Consider the following 22207-nt stretch of genomic DNA (forward strand, 5'->3'; position numbering starts at 1 on the left):
TATATATATATGGGAAGTTTTTTTTTTAAGTTGATATTACCTTATGTTATTGAGAATCATAGAAGAGGTGGGATTTAAGATTACTCACTAAGGATAAGACATGGGTAGAAACAAAGAGAAGGTACTTAAAACAGAGGAATAACAGGAGTAAAGGAGTACCAGAGATCTCAGATCTCCGCACTTTTGAGTAAAAAGTTTTAAAGTACCAGTGAAAAAACTAGCCTGGCACACATTCCCAAAAGCAGAAAAGGTAAGGCCTAATGAACAGAAAGGGGCCAGATAATGAAAGGCCTTGGAAACTGTGAACCTAGTCCTGCAGGCAACAGAAACATTTTAAGACTCATTATCAAGTAGAATGATGGCATGATATAGGTAATTCTGTATTCTGGGGATATTAGCTGGTGCGTAGGATTGATAAGATGATACAGAAAGCAGGGTGATAAAAAGAGAAAGTATTTAGTGGACCACTCCCTCCTAACTTTGCTGATTCTACCTTGAGACCAAATTTCTTCAGTCTCAAATTGTATTTTACAGCTCTGAGACATGAATATATTAGTTGTTATCTAAGTAACCAAGGCTTGGAATGCTACATGCTGATTCTTCATTTCTGGGACAGTCTATTATTACCACCTCCTGATTATTCTTCCCTCAGCAACGCTTTGCATATCATTCTCTTTCTATCCCTATTGCCAGTACCCTAATACAGGAAGGGCCTCACTACCTTATGTTTGGGTTTCTCAGTTTCTCTGCCTCCTTTCCTCCCTTCATCCAACCTAAACATCGCTACCAGATTCATCTTCAGAAATACCCTGCACATACTACCCCTTGCTCAGAAATCTTTGAAGGCTTCTTACTGCTTGAGAAAAGACAAACCAAATGCCTTAACTGGCAATGGAGGTTGCCAGGAAGCCACCCTGACATCACTGCTCAATGTCTTTGGGCCCAGCTCATATTCCACCTCCTTACAAATTCCCACATCTAGTCTAGACTAGAACAGCTCTGTCAACAGACATATAATGCATGCCACAAATGTACGTTTAAATTTCTTCGTGGTCACATGGAAAAGTGAAAAAGAAACAGGTGAATTTTAATGTATTTTATTTAACCCAGTAGAACCAAAATATTATTTCAACATATAATCATGTTGAATATTTTACATTTTCATATTAAATCTTCAAAATCCACTGTGTATTTTATATTTACAGCACATTTCAATTAGACTAACCACATCTGAAGTGCTCAGTAGCTACATGTGGCTAGTGACTACTATAACAGTGCAGATCTAGACTCCAGACCATAAAAATCAATGCTTTACACTATAGAGCATCGTGTTGTCACCCCTAAAGTGCAGGTTGGCACCATCATATGTTTGTGTGCATGTCTCAGACTAAGTTTTAATAGTATTGCCAACCATTTACTCTCTCAGAATAAAAACTCAAGTCACCTTCTTACCATTAACTTAGCAGTCAGCAGGTGAATCCCATTTGACATTTACTTAGTGTCTCTCTGACCTCCTTTATGTCCTGCCTCCATGGAGGCCCTCATTGCCTTACCTGAATGATTGCCAATTTCCTTTCATCTAGTTTTTCTGTTCCCAGTTGATCCTCTATATAGCTGTCAGAGACCATCCTAAAAAAACAAATACCCTCCTGCTCACTCTTTGCACAAAATATCCACTGGATTCCTGCTAACTACTGAATAAAATCTAAACTCCCGATTGGAAATCAGGATCCTTCACAAGCTGATCTTAACCTACCTCTTGCTTCACCAATCACTCATGCACTAAATGCTCAAGCAGGTTGATTATCCCACTCTCCCTAACTATGCTAAAGTTTCTCAAAGCTCTATATTCCTGTACTGAATCCCGAAATTACCTTCTCCTTTTGAGCTCAGCAAATTCCTTTTGATGCTACATGACCCAACTCACATATTTACTCCTTTATAAAGCCTTTTTGTTGCCCTAACCCAAGTTATTTTGTTATAAAGGGGGCACATAAAGTATTTGAATGGATTTTCAATGTATAGAGGAGTAAAAGTGATCATCGTTGTATATCCAATACCCAGTATCTCACAGTTACTTGCCCTCTCAATAATGATCGTGCATGTTGCCGGGCGCAGTGGCTTGCGCCTGTAATCTCAACACTTTGGGAGGCCGAGGAAGGCCGATCGCTTGAGCTCAGGAGTTCCAGACCAGCCTGGGCAACATGGCAAAACCCCATTTCTACTAAAAACGCAAAAAAGTAGCCGGGCGCGGTGGCTGCGCTGGTGACCCCAGCTACTTGGGAGGCTGAGGTGGGAGGATTGCTTGAGCCCGGGAGGCGGAAGTTGCAGTGAGCTGAGATGGCACCACTGCACTCCAGCCTGGGGGACAGAGCGAGACCCCGTCTCAAATAATCAATCAGCTGGGCGCGGTGGCTCACGCCTGTAATCCCGGCACTTTGGGAGGCCGAGGCGGGCGGATCATCCTGGCCAACAAGGTGAAACCCTGTCTCTACTAAAACTACAAAAATTAGCCGGGCGTGGTGGTGCGCGCCTGTACTCCTAGCTACTCGTGGCTCTTGAGGCAGGAGAATCACTTGAACCCGGGAGGAAGAGGTTGCAGTGCGCCGAGAATCGTGACACTGTACTCCAGCCTGCGCAACAGAGCGAGATTCCTTCTCAAAAATAGAAAATAAAAAATCATGACCCTGCATGTTGATGACAACTAAGGTGAACTAAGCAAAATCCAAGGGAAAACAGAGGAGTTTGGGTTAGCCCTGGAACTCACTGAGTGGGGAAGTCTCTTTCCTGTCAGTTGAGGGAAAGCAGCAATTTCATACTGGGGCTGCAAGGCCGGGCATGGTGGCTCACGCCTGTAATCCCAGCATAGGCCAAAATGGGAGGTTCTCTTGAGCCCAGGAGTTCGACACCAGCCTGGGCAACATAGTGAAACCCCGTCTCTATTTACAAAAAAAAAAAGAAGAAGAAGAAAAAAAAAGAAAGGAAAAAAAGGGGTTAAAGGGATTGTAAAATTAAAAATTAGGGGATGGGTATAAATGATAGCTCAGGTTCGCCTGGTCACAGGAGGCCAGACTTGCCGGGGTTACAGTCTGACCTCTTGTTTTCTAAAGAGCACGTAAAATAGTACGAAGTCAAAAAAGAATTATAACTTCACAGTGATAGTGGAAGCGCTGGGAGGGCAATGGCGGGAGGGCGCGAAGGGCCGAGACCCTTTTAGTACAGCATAGTACAAACATCCTAAAGGTCTCTGGAGTCGATGAACTAAAAGGACGCCTACGCGGTGCCCAGAGCTTAGTAACCTCGTGGTCTCTCAACCCAAAACGACGGGAAGAGCCCGAGCGGGGGAGGGTGAGAACGCCGTAGCCACGAGGCTAAGCAGCTAAAGCTGGCGTCGGCTTAACTCCTCCAGCGCCAAGAGATGAAAGGGTAAGCAGAGGGAAGCAGAAAGGAGGAAAGAAGATCCCGGGAGGGAACCGTACGAGCTGCCGCAAAACAGCTGGGAGCTTGAAACCCATGGAGAAGTCACTTCTCTTTCCCTCGCTGACCACTTCTGCCAGGAACGACCGGGACAGTCGCAGCCGAAGCGGCGGGGGCGAGTCCTCGGGGGAGACCGGGTCGGAGTCGGGGCCCGGCGCTCCCGGAGGGCCAGTGACGCCGCCTTCCCCCGCCAGAGGTTTACTCCTTTCTCCCGCCCTCACTTGCCTCGTCAGGCCTCCCCCAACGCCGTCCACTGCCCTTCCCAACCCCTAAGCGAATCCAGGTTCAAGAGGTAGAAAAGCCGATGCTGGCTCAGCAGCGCGGAGCACTACCGGCCGGCAGAAGCCCCCCAGCGGCGGCCGCCATTTTGGAGCTGGAAGCGAGCGGCGTAAACGAGGAGGACCCAGGGCGAGACCATCTCCGGGGGGTGGGCATGGGGCTGTGGGAAGGCGACGGCGCTCACACCTGCACGCCTCGTCTGAGTGGAGCGAAATTGTATTCAGAAATTATTGATAATGTTTGGAAGCTAAAAAAAAAAAGGAGTTAACCCTGAGGAGGAAGAAGTAGTATGATTTGCTGGCGTCACCCCTCTGCTCCGTGCCGGCGCGGCGAATGGCAGGTCCCGAGGTCGCAGCTTCCACTGGCGCGGGTGGCTGAGTTGCCCTTGGTCTCGGGGTCGCTGTTGGCACTGAGGCTGCAGGTGGGTCTGGGGAGCCTGGGGGGCCGCCGCGCCGCGGATCACGGCGAGGGTGACGGGGAGGGTTCTAGGCAGGCCCTCGGTGCTGTGCGTGTGTGGAGGGGTGGTCTGAGCTTCCCCGGGGCTTCCGAGCGAAGGTGACGGGAAAGGAAAATGGGGTTTTCTTCGGGTGGAGGATGGGATTTCCGGGCCGGAGCTTTTGGAATGGGTTTTCTGAGGCTGTTATAACAGGAAAACGTCCGTAGAGATGTGACCCAGTGACCGCCCGCTAGCCGGTATCCCATACCTGGCCTGAAGCAGGGAAGACGCTGGCTGCCTCCCCTCCCCAAGCAGCTTACGTTCATCTAAGTCCTAGCCTTCTGTCTCCTCGCTAACCTCGCTCTCTTCCAAACCGCAAATCCTCGTGAGCCGACACCGTTGCACCAAAATGATGCGCTTACCCTTTTGGTTTGCTTTTTTATTTTTATTTTTGAGACAGAGGTTCACTCTTGTCACCCAGGCTGGAGTGCAATGGCGCAATCTCCGCTCACTCCAACCTCCGCCTCCCGGGTTCAAGCGATTGTCCCGTCTCAGCCTCTCAAGTAGCTAGGATTACAGGCGCCCGCCACCACACCCGACTAATTTTTTGTATATTTAGTAGAGACGGGGTTTCACTATGTTGGCCAGACTGGTCTCGAACTCCTGATCTCGTGATCCAACCGCCTCAACCTCCCAAAGTGCTAGGATTACAGGCGTGAGCCAGCACACCTGGCCGACCTTGCCTTTTAAAAGAAAAACGTATGGCCAGGCGCGGTGGCTCACGCCTGTAATCCCAGCACTTTTGGAAGGCCGAGGTGACCGGATGAAGAGGTCAGGAGTTCGAGACCAGCCTGGCCAACAGTGAAACCCCGTCGCTACTTAAAAATACAAAAATTAGCCGGGCATGGTGGCACGTGCCTGTAGTCCCAGCTACTCGGAAGGCTGAGGCAAGAAAATCACTTAAACCTGGGAGGCAGAGGTTGCAGTGAGTTGTAGTTGCACCACTGCACTCCAGCCTGGGCCACAGAGTGAGAATCTGTCTCAAAAAAAAAAAAAAAAAAAGCCGGGCGCTGTGGCTCACGCTTGTAATCCCAGCACTTTGGGAGGCCTAGGCGGGTGGACCACGTGAGGTCGGGAATTCAAGACCAGCCTGACCAACATGGAGAAACCCCATCTCTAACAAAAGTACAAAATTAGCTGGGCATGGTGGCGCATACCTGTGATCCCAGCTACTCAGGAGGCTGAGGCAGGAGAATCCCTTGAATCCGAGAGGCGGAGGTTGCGGTGAGCCAAGATCGCGCCATTGCACTCCAGCCTGGGCAACAAGAGCGAAACTCCGTCTCAAAATAAAAAAGAAAAAAAAAGGAAAGAAAAATGTATGAATTGTATAACTGCCAATCAGTGTCAGAGGAGAGGCAGAAATTCAGTCTACATAGGCCTAGCAGAGCTTAGTGCTAAGCAGTTTTGTTGGCAATAATGTATTGTCTTTCTAGGATGTTGTCATATGTCTTCTCAGTCATTGTACATGATTTATTAGGTTAGGTCCAAATGCACACAGGTGTATTTTGATGCACGAATCTGTATGCACGAATTTTTATAGGAAATTGGCAATCCAACTATGTTTTTATTGAATTAGTGCAATTTATTTTCCACCTGATGACCATCACAGGTTCAGCATCCCTGATCAGAATATTGGAAATCCAAAATGCCCCCAAATGTGAAACTTGGGGCCACAAGTTTGAGACCAGCCTGGGCAACATAGCAAGATCTTGTGTCTACAAATTTTTTTAAGGATTTTTAAAAATTAACACCTGTAGCTCCAGCTTCTCAGGAGGTTGAGGTGGGAAGATCACTTGAGCTCAGGAGTTCAGGACTGCAGTGGACTATGATAACTCCACTGCACTCCATCCTAGGTGACAGAGCAAGACTATTTGAAAAAAAAACAAGTTTCATATAAGATTGCCTTCAGGCTATGTGTATAAGGTATATGTAAAGCCCAAATGGAGTTTATGTTTAAATTCGGTCCTATCCCCAAGATAGCTCATTATGTGTATGCAAATATTTCAAAATCTGAAAAAATCCAAAACACTTCGGGTTCCAAGCATTTTGGATAAGGAAAAACCTGTAGTTCTATTCCTCCTCATCTACCTTCTGGACACTCAGCATTTAAAAGCTTTTAAGTATCATAAACATCAATTCAGGAAGGGGTTTCTTAGGTATGAGCTATATAATAGGAGCCAGAGCTGTAGAGTGAAGCTGAATTTGAACTCCAGCTCTATACTTAATAGTATTTGGATTAAGCTGTTTTCTTATCTGTAAAATGTAAATAATAGTTAATTCACATTACGTATAGAAGTATATGGCTCTGGTACCTAGTAACGTAGTAGTCTTTTTTGTTTGTTTGTTTGTTTGTTTGTTTTTGTTTTGAGACCGCATCTTGCTCTGTTGTCCAGGCTAGAGTACAGTGGTGTGATCTCAGCTCACTGCAACCTCCGTCTCTTGGGCTCAAGCAATCTTCCCACCTCAGCCTCCCAAGTAGCTGGGACTACAGGCATATACTAGCACACCCAGCCAATTTTTTTATTTTTTGTAGAGACACGGTCTTCCATGTTAACCAGGCTAGTCTCAAACTCCTAGGCTCAAGTGATCCATCCGCCTTAGCCTCCCAAAGTGCTGGGGTTGCAGGCATGAGCCACCTAGTAGTCACACTATAAAAGTAAGTTTTCTTCTCCCTTTACCTTGTTTTTTTGTGGTTTTTTTGTTTTTTGTTTTTTTTTTTCTGAGACAGTCTTGCTCTGTCCCCCAGTCGGGAGTGTAGTGACATCATCTCAGCTCACTGCAACCTCTGCTTCCCGAGTTCAAGCGATTCTCCTGCCTCAGCCTCCTGAGTAGCTGGGATTACAGGCATGCACCACTATGCCCAGCTAATTTTTGTATTTTTAGTAGAGATGGGGTTTCACCATGTTGGCCAGGCTGGTCTCGAACTCCTGACCTTGTCCTTCTGCCTCAGCCTCCCAAAGTGCTGGGATTACAGGCGTGAACCACCACACCTGGCCCTTTTACCTTTTTTAGAGTAATCTATATTCATATCTACAGTGACATTATTGAATATAGTTTTTTTTTCTCTCATATCTTTTTTCTTTCTAAATTTAGTTTTCAGTAATTACAGCTTTACCTAAAGAATTCCACTTTTGGCAAAATTGTATTAAATTTGTTTTTGCATTGCGAGAGGTTCTAAATATGTTTTACACATGTAAAAGTTCTAAATGAGAGCCAGGTGCAGTGGTGCATGCCTATAGTCCCAGCTACTTGGAAGGCTAAGGCAGGAGGAATACTTGAGCCCGGGAGTTGAGAGCTATAGTGCCTGTGAATAGCCACTGCCCTCCAGCCTGGGCAACATAGTAAGACCTCATCTCTTTTATAAGAAAAAGTTCCAAAACAACATGAGGAGGATGCAAACAATCAGCTATTGCAGGCAGAATGTTTTACATACTCTCTCTGTTTCTCTGCTCTGTATCGTATCACATCACTATTGAAGCTAGTAGTAAAATTTAATAAATAGACTCAGTGCAGTGTAATTTTATATTAATCATTGTCCCATGTATAATCTTCATCAATTAGATTTTTAAGTATTATACAATATTCTGATGCCAGGCAAACAAAGAGGCTTATTAGGCTTTTAACATCTATTACATCTATGTCTATTATCTTCCTGTTTCAGATGCAGTTTATTTATTTTATCGAGACGGAGTCTTGCTCTGTTGCCCAGGCTGAAGTACAGTGGCATGATCTTGGCTCACTGCAACCTCTGCCTTCTAGGCTCAAGCAATTCTCCTGTCTCAGCCTCTCCAGTAGTTGGGATGACAGACGCGCACCACCACACCCGGCTAATTTTTGTACTTTTAGTAGAGATGGGGTTTTGCCATGTTGGCCAGGCTGGTCTCGAACTCCTGATCTCAAGTGATCTGCCCACTTCAGCATCCCAAAGTGCTAGGATTACAGGCATGAACCACCGTGCCCAGCCCAGATGCAATTTTAAAGCTATTTCAAAGAAAACAAAAAAAGCAGTTGTATTTCTGATAATTTTTTTTTCTTTTAGCTATCATGGTGAACTTACTTCAGATTGTGCGGGACCACTGGGTTCATGTTCTTGTCCCTATGGGATTTGTCATTGGATGTTATTTAGACAGAAAGAATGATGAACGGCTAACTGCCTTCCGGAACAAGAGTTTGTTATTTAAAAGGTTAGTCTGCATGTTTTTAAACCAGCAATTGGCCAAATTTGGGGAATATTCTTTTTTATATGTGCCAAAAATAAATAGAAGGGGTAATTTTTCCCCCTTGAGGACTTAGATTCAAATGATACTGTTTTTAGTCTTGTTTGTTATTGAATCCTTGGATAAAACAATATGATTACCTCTAGAATGTAAAGTCTTCATTTAATGAATAGGCTGTTTCAGGTCTTTGAAAGTATCATCTTTTTTTTTAATTCAAAGTGCATTTTAATACAGCCACAGTTTAAAAGTAGCTGACCAAAGCCTAGCTTATATTACAGCTTCCACATACATTGTCATATATTGTCTTAAGACATGCTGTAGCTGAGAGAAATCGTAATAATAGCAGCTAGGCGCTGTGTTCTTAGCAACACTACCTGACAGCTTTAGACCTGGTGGTAGAGTGATAGCAGCTGGCAGCTGCCTGGTCCCATTATGCCTTAGAGATGGCTCCTCTGGCAGCAGAGAGTTCCCGTTAGCAAGACAGGATGCCTGCCAGTGGGCATACAGCTGGGTAGGAGGAAGCTTGAGGGGCAAGAGAAGTGAGCAGCATCCACAGTGGGTATGGAGAGATGGTAGAGGTGATTCACAAATCAGGGATTTCAAGAAAGAGAAAATAAGCTGGAAAGGGTTTAGAAAACATTTTGAATGAACTCACTGAGCAGAGATAATAGCTTTCATATAAACTAAGTAATCACAATTCTTTAACCCAGAAAAATGAAGCTGACAATATGGTAAAAGTTAAAGTCATGAATAAAAAGAATAAATATGATGAATTTAATATGTAAGTTTTTTAAATGGATCAGTGTAATAGAAAATAAAATATTGGCTGGGTGCGGTGGCTCACACCTGTAATCCTAGCACTTTGGGAGGCTGAGGCAGGCGGATCCCTTGAGGTCAGGAGTTCGAGACCAGCCTGGCCAACATGGTGGAACCCCGTCTCTACCAAAAATATAAAAAATTAGCTTGGTGTGGTGGTGTACAGCTGTAATCCCAGCTACTCAGGAGGGTGAGACAGGATAATTGCTTGAACCCAGGAGGTGGAGTTTGCAGTGAGCCGAGATCGTGCCACTGCACTCCAGCCTGGGCTACAGAGCGAGACTCCATTTCAAAAAAAAAAAGAAAATGAAATATTGAAATCATGTTCTTCTGACTTCCCCTTTTATCTCTTATCAAAGTTTTATTTACAGTTTTTCCATTTCTTCCTTTTTTGCTTTTCACACAGGGAATTGCGACCCAATGAAGAAGTTACCTGGAAGTGAAGAGTCTGGCTGAACTATCGAATGCTCACATTTTAAACTTCTGAGAGAAATAAAAACGTGAAGAATCGGAAATGTCTTTCTTTTCATACAAAGGCAGTCCTTCTAGTAACAAGCATACTTAAGGCCAGGTGCGGTGGCTCACGCCTTTAATCCCAACACTTTGGGAGACTGAGGCGGGCGGATCACAAGGTCAGGAGATCGAGACCATCCTGGCTAACACAGTGAAACCCCGTCTCTACTAAAAATACAAAAAATTAGCCAGGCGTGGTGGCGGGTGCCTGTAGTCCCAGATATTCAGGAGGCTGAGGCAGAAGAATGGTGTGAACCTGGGAGGCGGAGCTTGCGATGAGCCGAGATCACACCACTGTACTCCAGCCTGGGCAACAGAGTGAGACTCCGTCTCAAAAAAATAATAATTATTATTATTATTAGGGCCCGGCATGGTGGCTCACGCCTGTAATCCCAACACTTTGGGAGGCTGAAGCAGGCAGATCATCTGAGGTCAGGAATTGCAGACCAGCCTTACCAACGTGGTGAAACCCTGTCTCTACTAAAAATACAAAAAAATTAGTCGGGTGTGGTGGCGCATACCTGTCCTGTCAGGTAACAGAGTGAGACTCCATCTCAAAAATAAATAAAAAATAAAATAATAACTATTAGGTACCTGATTGTATACGTTGGTATTAAATTTATAATTAGCATTTAATTTGCTGTTTCTCATTTTGGACCACAGTACTATTAAATCATAGAGCAAATTTTTTATCATATATTTTTCAGAAAAAAATCTCAAACTTTGTGCTTCAATGGGACTTAAAAAGGATGAGGCCAAGATTTTATTTGATAAAAATCACATACTGAAAATTTTAGTGACCTTAGCTTTGGCAAAGATTTTTCCTTTTTTCAAATGTAGGATACACACAGGAAGCGAAGATTTTTAAAATACAACACACAGAACATGAACTAGTTTTAAAAATCAGTAAGTTTGTACTTTATCAAAATTTAAAATTTTGCTCTTCGAAAAACATCTAGAATATGTAAACAATCCTTATAGCTTAATAATAAACAACCTAACTTTTTTTTTTTTTGAGACTGAGTCTTGCTATATCACCCAGGCTGGAGTGCAGTGGTGTGATCTGCAAACTCCGCCTCCTGGGTTCCCGCCATTCTCCTGCCTCAACCTCCCGAGTAGCTGGGACTACAGGTGCCCGCCACCACACCTGGCTAATTTTGTGTATTTTTAGTAGAGACGGGGTTTCACCATGTTAGCCAGGATGGTCTTGATCTCCTGACCTGGTGATTCACCCAACTCAGCCTCCCAAAGTGCTGGGATTACAGGCGTGAGCCACTGTGCCCAGTTTAAGCAACCTAATGTTTTAAATGGGCAAAAGATTTTAACAAACACTGCCAAAAAAGATATGAGGATGGCAAGTAAGCGCATGAAAAGGTACTCAACATTAGTAGTCACTAGAGAAATGCAAATTAACAGCAAAATGAGATGGCACTACACACCTATTAAATGGTTAAAGTTAGGCTGGCGCATGCCTATAATCTCAACACTTTGGGAGGCCTAGGCGGGCGGATCACTTGAGCTGAGGAATTCGAGACAGCCTGACCAACATGGTGAAACCCCATCTCTACTAAAAATACAAAATTAGCCAGGTGTGGTGGTGCATGTCCGTAATCCCAGCTACTTGGGAGGCTGAGGCAGGAGAATCACTTGAACCCCGGGGGCAGAGGTTGCAGTGAGCCAAGATCATGCCATTGCACTCCAACCTGAGCAACAAGAATGAAACTCTGTCTCAAAAAATAGATTTAAATAAGTAAAAATAAAATAGTTAAAATTTGGAAGACTGACTACCAATTGTTGGCAAGGATGTAAAGCAGCTAGAAGGCACACTGCTGGCAGGAATATAAAATGTAGCCACCAGTAATTGTCCCACCTTGGAAAGAAGTTTAGCAGTTTCAGGTAAAACACCTATTACTTGACCCAGCCATCCCAGTCTGAGTTATTTACCCAAGAGAAATGAAAGCATACATCCGCACAAAGACTTACATGAATGTTCATAGCAGCTTGATTAGTAACAGCCAAAAATGAGATGACCCAAATGTCTATCAACATATGAATGGATAAAGTGTGTTGAATCCATATCACCCAGGAATGAGAAGGAATGATCTATTGATAACATAATTTGGATGAATTTCATACTAACGGTGCTGAATGAAAGATTAAAAAGAACCCATGCGATAGGATTTCATTTCTATAAATAGAAAATGTTATAAATAGCAATCTGTAGTAACAAAGCAGTTCAGTGGTTGAGAGATCAGGGTCTAGAAGGTGTTAAAAGAATTACAAAGAGGCTGGGCCAGGCACAGTGGCCCATGTCTATAATCCCAGCACTTTGGGAGGCCGAGGCTGTGGAATCACTTGAGGTCAGGAGTTTGAGACCAGCCTGGCTAACATGGTAAAACCCTGTCTCTACTAAAAAACTTAACCAGGCATGGTGGCCTGCATTTGTAGTTCCACCTACTGGGCAGGAGAATCCCCTCAACCTGGGTGGCACAGGTTGTAGTGAGCTGAGATCATGCCACTGGACACTAGCCTGGGCAACAGACCAAGACTATGTCTCAAAAAAAAAAAAAAAGGCTGGGCACAGTGTCCCACACCTGTAATCCCAGCCACTTTGGGAGGCCAAGGCCAGTGGATCACTTGAGGTCAGGAGTTCAAGACCAGCCTGACCAACATGGTGAAACCCCGTGTCTACTAAAAATACAAAATTAGCCAGGCATGGTGGTGCACACCTGTAATCCCAGCTATTGGGAGGCTGAGTCAGGAGAATTGCTTCAACTCAGGAGGTAGAGGTTGCATTGAGCCAAGATCACGCCATTGCACTCCAGCGTGGGCAACAAGAGCGAAACTCTGTCTCAAAAAAAAAGAGGAAACTTGGGTATAATATGTTCATTTTCTTGATTGAGGTGATGGTTTCACAGGTGTATACATGCCATCTGTTCTATGTATGTATGTGTCAAGATTATCAAATTATAGCCTTTTTTTCTCCCTCTTTATTCCACATAGACTTTAAAACCCATAACGACAAGGATTAGCATTGTTTGCTCTTTAAAAAAAAAAATTATTGTAAGAACACAATTTGAGGCCGGGCGCAGTGGCCCATGCCTGTAATCCCAGCACTTTGGGAGGCCGAGGCGAGCGGATCATCTGAGGTCAGGAGTTCGAGACCAGCCTGACCAACATGGAGAAACCTCATCTCTACTAAAGATACAAAATTAGTCGGCCATGGTGGTGCATGCCTGTAATCCCGGCTACTCAGGAGGCTAAGGCAGGAGAATCACTTGAACCCGGGAGGCGGAGATTGCGGTGAGCCGAGATTGCACCATTGCACTCCAGCCTGTGCAACAAGAGTGAAACTCTGTCCCCCCAGCAAAAAAACAAACAAACAAACAAACAAAAAAAACACAACTTGAAATCTGCCTCTTAACAAAATCTTAAATGTACAATATTGTCAACTATAAGCACAGTGTTGTACAGCAAATGTCTAGAACTTACCTTGCATAATTGAAACTTCATGCCCATTAGCCATTTCCCATTTCTGCCCTCCCCACTCCAGGCCCTGGTAACCACCATTCTACTCTATGAGTTTGACTACTTTAGATAACTCATGGAATGTTACATGGAATCATGCAATATTTGTTCTGTGATTGGCTTATTTTGCTTAGCACAATGTCTTCAGAGTTCATCCATGTTGTTACATATTGCAGGATTTCTTTCTTTTTGAAGGCTGAATAATGGTTCATTGCACGTATTTTCTGTATCTGTTCATCCATTGATGGACATTTAGGTTATTTCCTCATCATGGCTGTTGTTAACAATGGTACAATGAATGTGAGGGTCCACATATCTCTATGTGATTTCAATTCTTTTGGATAAATACCCAGATACTGGATTGCTGAATCATATGGTAGTCTCTTTTTAATTTTTTAGTTTTTTTAAAATAACTATCATAACAGATGTGAAGTGGCAGCTCATTGTGGTTCAAATCATATACTTTTAAATTGTACAGATATAGTACAAGAGTTACAAAAAGCCACAAAAAAAAAAAAAGTATAACCTCTTGAGGTACTAGTTACTGGGACGATTCTAAAAAACACCAGCAGGCTGGCAAGGTGGCTCATGTCTGCAATCCTAGCACTTTGGGAGGCCAAGGTGGGCAGATGGCTTGAGCCCAGGAGTTCGAGACCAGCCTGGAAAACATGGCAAGACCCCGTCTCTACTAAAAATACAAAAATTACCTGGGTGTGGTGGGGTATACCTGTAGCCCCAGCTACTCAGGAGGCTGAGGTGGGAGGTCACCTGAGCCTGTGGAGGATGAGGCTGCAATGAGCTGTGATCGTGCCACTGCACTCCAGTCTGGAAGACACAGGGAGCCCCTGTGTCAAAAAATAAGATAAAATATAAAATAAAAACAATAGAGAAGTAAATAAACTATATGTTTTAAAAATATTCCTTTGCCTTCAATATATGAAAGCAGATTGATGGGCCAGGCGCAGTGGCTCAAGCCTGTAATCCCAGCACTTTGGGAGACCGAGGCGGGCAGATCATGAGGTCAGGAGATCAAGACCATCCTGGCTAACACGGTGAAACCCCATCTCTACTAAAAATACAAAAAAATTAGTCAGGTGTGGTGGCGAGCACCTGTAGTCCCAGCTATTCAGGAGGCTGAGGCAGGAGAATGGCGTGAACCCGGGAGGCAGAGCTTGCAGTGAGCCAAGATGGCGTCACTGCACTCCAGCCTGGGCAACAGAGCGAGACTCCGTCTCAAAAAAGAAAAAAAGCAGATTGATGAATAATACTTGAAAAATCTGTAATCAATTATGAGGAGCAGAATATTTTTAGAAAGGACAAAAATAGCACTAATCAGAAACATTAGGTTGTATTTCTTTTGTTTTCTTTGGTTTGTTTCAAGCATATATACTTTATTGAGAGCAATATTACACCTAAGTCTTTTGTCCTTAAGGGATATATGGAGAGTTTCAACACAATGCTGTTGTATGTATTTTTTTCTACCTCCCTTTCCTGGAAATATGTGTAGTATTTTTTATGAAACATAAATTGCTAATGCCAACATCTGTAATAGTAAATTGGATTCTCTCTTGATTCATTTTTTATGACACAATATCATCAAGATTAGTTACCAATTTTTAAAAACATGGCCGGGCACAGTGACTCCCCTGTAATCCCAGCACTTTGGGAGACTGAAGTGGGTGGATTATTTGAGGTCAGGAGTTTGAGACCAACCTTGCCAATATGGTGAAACCCCATCTCTACTAAAGATACAAAAATTAGGCATTGTGGTGCATCCCTGTAATCCCAGCTACTTAGGAGGCTGAGGCAGGAGAATTGCTTGAACCTGGGAGGCAGAGGTTGGCAGTGAGCCAAGATTGTGCCACTACACTCCAGCGTGGGCAATAGAGTGAGACCTGTCATAAATAAATAAATAAATAAAATAAATAGCCAAGTTCTACTACCTCTTCTTGGAAGCCACATTTTATTAAATTTGCTTTAGGTAGGATTGAATTTAGGAGGAGTAAGATTACAGTGAAACAATACCCTTTAGTTACCGCTGATTTGTGTTGCAAGTCCGAATACTTAATACTCACAATTTTTAAAATGCCCAACATTTGAAATTCTGTTAAAGTATTTCGTCTTGGGTAACAAAATTCATGCCAGTTTGGATTTAATAGGTACAGTGTTCAAGAAGATGGAAATATCTCTATGCAATGTCTCTTGTTAACACGAGATTTTTTTTTTTCTTTTTCTTTTTTTTTTTTTTTTGAGATGGAATTTCACTCTGTCACCCAGACTGAAGTGCAATGGCATGATCTGGGCTTACTGCAACCTCTGCCTCCCAGGTTGAAGTGATTCTCCTGCCTCAACCTCCCGAGTAGCTGGGATTACAGGCATATGCCACCACACCCAGCTAATTTTGTATTTTTAGTAGAGATCGGGTTTTTCCATGTTGACTAGTCTGGTCTCGAACTCCCGACCTCAGGTGATCTGCCTGCCTCGGCCTCCCAAAGTGCTACGATTTGAGCCACCATGCCTGGCCAACACAAGATTTCAATGAAGATTAGACAAAAGGTGAGTAGCCTAAGATGACACAGGAAGTGTACTAGAAGTGCATCTATTTGGTCTTTTCTGTCTCCATGAAGTCTTTCCTGATTAGCTCAGTAACTTCTCTCTCTGCTACTGAATTATTGGTATTTTTTTGTGCCAGTCAATCAAAAAAACTTCATGCATTAATTCATTGCTCTGTAGTAACCCTTGACCTAAAGAGTAAGATTCGTGCACTTTGGAAGGCCGAGGCAGGCGGATCATGAGGTCAGGAGATCAAGACCATCCTGGCTAACATGGTGAAACCCACTCTCTACTAAAAATACAAAAAAATTAGCCAGCCATGGTGGTGGGCGCCTATAGTCCCAGCTACTCGGGAGGCTGAGGCAGGAGAATGGCTTGAACCCAGGAGGCGGAGGTTGCAGTGAGCCGAGATCGTACCACTGCACTCCAGCCTGGGTGACAGAGTGAGACTCTGTCTCAAAAAAAAAAAATAAAAAAATAAGATTCCTCTCCCCCTCAAAAGCTGCTAGTTCAGTAGTATATAAAGTAATACTTCCAGTATGATGTAATGGTGCTTTAACGTAGGCATGCTCAAGGTGTAGCGGTGGCACAAAAGACTTTTCCTTAGTGAACTTTCCAGAAGTAAAAGGAAGAAGCTAGTATGACTGGAGTCTGGAGTGACTGGGGCAGAGAGAATTTGGTGAGCACAGAACAGGACAGGTGGTTGATCCAGATCACAGAGCTTTTCAGGCCAGCAATAGGATGGCAATAGGAAGTCACTGAAGAATTTTTTTTTTTTTTTTTGAGGCAAAGTCTCACTCTGTTGCCCAGTCTGGAGTGCGCTGGTGCGATCTCGTCTCACTGCAACCTCTGCTGCCCAGGTTCAAGCAATTCTCCTGCCTCAGCCTCCCGAGTAGCTGGGATTACAGGTGTCCACCACAATGCCTGGCTAATTTTTGTATTTTTAGTAGAGATGGGGTTTCACCATGTTGGCCAAGCTGGTCTTGAACTCTTGACCTCAGGTGATCCACCCACCTCGGCCTCCCAAAGTGCTGGGATTATAGGCATGAGCCACTGCACCCAGCCGTCACTGAAGGATTTTGAAGTAAGAGTTGTGTAATTATTTAAGAATCCCTGCCAATGTAAGTCCCCTGAAGGTGGGACTGTCTGTCTTTTTCATGGTTACAGTCCCAGGGCCTGATACACAGTTATACTTGTTAAACGAAAGAAAATCTTGTACGATTTGCATTTTTGGAAGATCACTGACAGCACCATGAATTAGACCTATTGAGACTGGAATCAGAAGACCAATTCAAAGATCCTTGGACTGGACTACACAAGATAGCAAGAGGGCTTGAACTAAGTAGTAGCAATGAAGACAAGGGCGAGAGAGAGTTAGGAGTGGATTTATAGCATTTGAGGACTGACTGGAATAAGGGGTGATGTGGAGAAGTTGTGGGAAGAGAATAAAAAATGATTCCCAGATACTTGGTGCTATGATCTGAATGTTTGTATCTTTCCAAAATTCATTTGTTGAAATGTAATCCCCAGTGTGTTGGTTTAACAGGTGGGGCCTTTGGGAGATGGATCAGATCATAAGGCCAAGTCTTGTGACTGGGATTAGTGCCCTTATACAGAAAGGAAGCTTGTTTGCCCCTTTTCCCCTTCCACCATGTGAGGACACAAAAAAGGCACCACCTATGAGGAATGGGCCCTCATCGGACACTAAATCTGCTAGAGCTTTGATCTTGGACTTCCCAGCCTCCAGATCTGTAATACATTTCTGTTTATAAATTATTCTAAGATATCTTGTTATAGCGCCCCAAAAGGACTAAGACCTTTGACTTCATTAATTCATTTGAAAGACATCAACTACAATTAAAAGAAAGGAAAAAAAAAACAAAAAAGGTGGTTTGCAATTTTTTTCACTTTATGAGACTATGATTTATTTCCCTGGGTAGGCCACACAATTTCTTAAGAACGTGGACTTTTCCCCATACAAGGCTGTGAACTCTGCACACAGAGATGCTCAATAAATGGTACCGAATCCTCTCCTTCAGCACCTGGTCCTCTCTGGCAGTCTCCATTCCCTTACCTCTCACTGCCCCCTCTGCTCCTCTGAACCTGCAGTCCCCAAAGTCACCAATTGTCTCCATAGCAACAAAATTTAGTGGCCTCTTATAAGTCCTTGTATTGCTTGACTTACTGGCAGCAACTGAAACTGACTACCCCTTGAAGCGTCCCCTGCCCAGGCATTCCACAATGTCACACTTTCTTGCTTTTTCTCCCTCTTCCTTGGCTATTGCTTCTCTATCCTCAGGGCTCAGCTGTAGCCCTCTTCTCAAGCACTTCCTTTTCCCTAAAATGATTTTATTCACTCCTATGGTTTCAGTTACTTTTTTTTTTTTTTTTTTAAGACACAGTCTCACTCTGTTGTCCAGGCTGGAGTGCAATGGCACAATCTTGGCTCACTGCAACCTCTACCTCCTGGGTTCAAGCGATTTTCCTGCCTCAGCCTCCTGAGTAGCTGGGATTATAGGCATGAGCCACCATGCCCAGCTAAGTTTTGTATTTTTAGTAGAGATGAGGTTTCTCCATGTTGGCCAGGCTGGTCTCAAACTCCTGGCCTCAAGAGATCTGCCTGCCTCAGCCTCCCAAAGTGCTGGGATTACAGGCGTGCACCACCACACCGGCCTTAGTTACCTTTTTTTTTTAATGACAATTCCTCATTGAGTTCAAAGCAGCCTCCTGAACTTCAGACCTGGTATCCAACCATTACTCAACATAATTACTTGAATGTCCATAGACATTTCAAATTATCTCCAAAATGTAAACTCTATCTTATTTTCTTCCCAAAACTTTGCTGTTCCTCCCTTGTTTCTGCTCTCAATATCACTCCTGTCACAGTGGCTGCCCAGGGCACAAACCCAGAAGTCACCTTCACATTTCTGTCTCCTGCGTTCCCCAATCCCTCACTGTGGTAGGCGTAATTAAGAAATTATTTTAGGCAGATAGAGAGGAAAAGGGGTCCTTAAAAAGTTTTTGTCTCCTTTGAAGCAGTTCCAGAAATGTTTCCTGTCTAGCGTGAAAGCCCTGGCTGTTAGACCCAAGCTGGCAACCTTTAATATGCAAATGCTGGCAGTTAGAAACTGGGTCCACCAACAGGGCGATTCCCACCATTGTCCCCTTGCCCTTGCTCTCACATGTGCTGGCAACATGGCCACCCCTGCATATCCCCACATGTGTAGAACATCGTGGCGCCCTGCATTTGCGTATTAAAAAGCTAGGGTGGGAGGGCCAGTTTTTTTTAGAGGGCTACATTAATGACATGCGTGGTCAAACCAGTCCCCTGAGCCCTATGCAAATCAGACACCGCCTCCTGCAGCCTCCTCATATAATTGGCTGGTATCTCCCCTACTCTCCGGGTCTCCTCTCTTGGCTTTGGAGCCCCCATCCCTCTGTGTCTACAGGGGAGCTTCCTCTTTCTTTCTTCTCCCTTCCTTCTTGCCTATTAAACACTATGCTCCTTAAAACCACTCCACGTTTGTTCATGTCGTTTTATGTAATTCGACTCAAGACGAAAACCCTAGCATTCTTCCACTGGTCGAAGCCGTATCATCACCACGTTCTGTTGAGTCTCTTTACGTCCAAATAATCTCTCAGAATGGCCTATTTCCATCTTTAAGACACCACTGTAGTCCAAACCACCGTCATCTCTCCCAAGAGTCCTTCAACAGCAACTGCTTTTTTTCTGCAGCCAGTGATCTTTCTAAAATGCAAACATGACCACGTGTCTTCTTTTAAAATATTTATATAGCTCCCCACATCCTTTTAAAAGTACACTTTGGCCAGGTGCGGTGGCTCACGCCTGTAATTCCAGGACTTGTGGGAGGCCAAGGCAGGTGGATCACCTGAGGTTGGGGATTCCAGACCAGCCTGGCCAACATGGTACAAACTCTTCTCTACTAAGAACACAAAAATAGTTGGACGTCGTGATGCGTGCCAGTAATCCCAGCTGCTTGGGAGGCTGAGGCAAGAGAATCACTTGAACTCAGGAAGTGGAGGTTGCAGTGAGCGGGGAGATTGTGCCACTGCACTCTAGCCTGGGGAACAGAGAGAGGTCCATCTTAAAAAAAAAAAAAAAAGTACACCTTAATCTGGTTTCAAGGTGCAAGATCTGCACCTATCCTTCCATTCAAGTTTCATCAAACCGCTGCTACCTCCCCGTCTCCCACACAATATATGAGACTTCTAAGTTCCCTCTAAAGGGCCCGAACACCTACAGTGGTAACAAGTCACTTGAATTTGAATCCTGGCAAGGCAACTTACCATCTGACCTTGGACATTGTGCTGTTCTTAACCTCTCCGTGCCTCGGTTTCCTCATGTGTATGAATAACATCAACAGCTACATCAAAGTTTGCTGTATTAAATTTGATAATATATGCAAAGCATTTAGAAAAGGGCCTAGCTCATAGAAAGCCTTATATAAATATTAACTATCACTTTTTTCCTTTTTTGGGGGGTTGGGGACGGAGTTTCGCTTTTGTTGTCCAGGCTAGAGTGCAATGGCACCATCTCGGCTCACTGCAACCTCCGCCTCCCGGGTTCAAGCGATTCTCCTGCCTCAGCCTCTCAAGTACCTGGGATTAGAGGTATGCGCCACCACGCCCAGTTAATTTTGCATTTTTAGTAGAGACGGGGTTTCTCCATGTTGGTCAGGCTGATCTCAAACTCTCGACCTCAGTTGACCCGCCCGCCTCGGCCTCCCAAAGTGCTGAGATTACCGGCATGAGGCACCGCGTCCGGCCTAGCTACCATTTTTATACAAGTGCTAGGTTTTGGGAGAATGTAATGATGGCTTTTTCTTACTAAATTTTCAGTGGAGGAGGAGGAGAAAGAAAATAAATAGTTATATGAACACAGTAGAAAGTACAAAGTGGAAAACAAAAAGAATATCGAACCCAGGTGAGTGGTCCAGACCTCCCCCCAGAAACCTAAGAAACCATAGAAATGGGTGGGAAGCGGAGAAGATCCTCCAGACAGCAGGTGGCGATGTAGCATCCCCCAGAAGGCCCGCTAACAGAAGCTAGGAGGACGCGCTACCAAGGTCACGTGTCCCCGGCGTTCACTCGCTCTTCGCTTCACGTGACTCGCATCCTCGCGGGTGATTGGCCTGCGTGCGGCACGTGGGCGGGGGGACCAGGGTGGGACGGGGTGGGCGGAGGGGAGGGACAGGGGGCGGAGCTGGAGGGGGTGGTTTGATGTGGGGGCCGTTGGCTCCAGACAAATAAACATGGAGTCCATCTTCCACGAGAAAGTGAGTGTCCGCGTGCGGTGGGGAGCTGTCTGCCGCGCGGTGGCGGGCGTGGAGCGCGGCATCACAGCCTCCCGGAGGGCTGGGTGGGGTCCGAGTCGCCCCCATGCCGATGTCGCCGGGCTAGGGGCGAAGCCGCAGCCCCCCGCCTCTTCGGCTCGGGGAGGGGAGCATCACCTACGCCCCTACTTCCCCCGCGGCCCCCGCCCTGGGAGCCGGGAGGGAGTATGGGCGGGGCCGGGGGCGTCTCGGGACACGGGAGCGCGGTGGCGCCCAGTGGATTTGCTTCTTCCTTTCTCAGTCACTTTCCATAGCTTTTCGGAGGATTCCTTCACCCCTCCCCAATCCTTCCCTCTCCCTAGGGTCTAGCTACAGTCACCTCTGGGACACCTCCCTCGACCCCTCTTGCCCTACTCCTGGCAGAATTAACTTTTCTTTCTCCGGACTGCTCAATTCTATATTGGAGTCTTCCCTACATTTAGATCTTTGAGGTCTTGTTCATGTTTTTTCCCCTGCACCAGGTCCGCGAGCCTCCCGAGGGAGGAGACCTTGGCTCGCCCACTGTAGGGCCTGACACTTAGGAAGTGAAGTAGGAAACCCGTTGTGCCCCTAAACAGGGAAGTCGTCACGAGTTTTTATTACGGGATGTTTGGGTTTGGTTTCTTTTGGTACTCCCATCTTTCCGGAGCAGGCAGCCAGCTTTGTTTTTAGGTATTAGGAGTGGACTGGAATGATTTTGTTGTGGTCTGCCTAGCCTGCTGTCACTTTAACTCTTCAGTGACCATGCACTTGAAGATACTGTTTGTGACATGTGGAGAAACTCCTCGTTTCTCACATGCTATTATCCATCCATTTGTATGTGAGTGAAGCCTTCCCCAGGACAACTTTGGCACATGATATCTTGTTTCATAATAGTATCATGTTTGGAAAGAGTTGCTGGTAAGGCTATTATTTAATAGGAGGAGCAAAGGGTTTTTGTTTTATTAAATGCTTATAAATGATCGTTTATCCCAGACATTTAAAATTCACACACA

General features: G+C 44.9%; 3 protein-coding genes across 8 annotated transcripts in view; 2 read left to right on the forward strand and 1 right to left on the reverse strand.

Moving 5' to 3' along the window:
- CPSF2 (cleavage and polyadenylation specific factor 2, 100kDa) overlaps positions 1-3877 on the reverse strand; it is a 42602-nt gene extending 38725 nt beyond the window's left edge. The window contains exon 1 of one of the 2 annotated variants that reach the window (XM_011991762.1): positions 3480-3855. The gene's annotated coding sequence lies outside the window, so the exon portion shown is untranslated. Of the gene's footprint in view, positions 1-3479 lie in introns of both variants that reach the window. The other variant, XM_011991761.1, reaches the window with a different exon arrangement.
- Positions 3878-3912: 35 nt separating this feature from the next.
- Positions 3913-9798, forward strand: NDUFB1 (NADH dehydrogenase (ubiquinone) 1 beta subcomplex, 1, 7kDa). The gene is given in 4 exon segments (XM_011991763.1): positions 3913-4130; positions 4133-4177; positions 8292-8436; positions 9692-9798. Coding segments are annotated over 4 exon segments (312 nt in total). The 5' UTR covers positions 3913-4045; the 3' UTR covers positions 9729-9798.
- Positions 9799-21100: 11302 nt separating this feature from the next.
- ATXN3 (ataxin 3) overlaps positions 21101-22207 on the forward strand; it is a 49749-nt gene continuing 48642 nt past the window's right edge. For 3 of the 5 annotated variants that reach the window (XM_011991767.1, XM_011991769.1, XM_011991768.1), the window contains exon 1: positions 21111-21180. In XM_011991767.1, coding sequence (XP_011847157.1) covers positions 21153-21180 — 28 coding nt within the window. In that variant the 5' untranslated portion in view covers positions 21111-21152. Of the gene's footprint in view, positions 21181-22207 lie in introns of all 5 variants that reach the window. The other 2 variants (XM_011991770.1, XM_011991766.1) reach the window with 2 other exon arrangements.

The sequence above is a fragment of the Mandrillus leucophaeus genome, unplaced genomic scaffold (genome assembly GCF_000951045.1).
Source record: "Mandrillus leucophaeus isolate KB7577 unplaced genomic scaffold, Mleu.le_1.0 Scaffold4, whole genome shotgun sequence".
NCBI lineage: Eukaryota > Metazoa > Chordata > Mammalia > Primates > Cercopithecidae > Mandrillus > Mandrillus leucophaeus.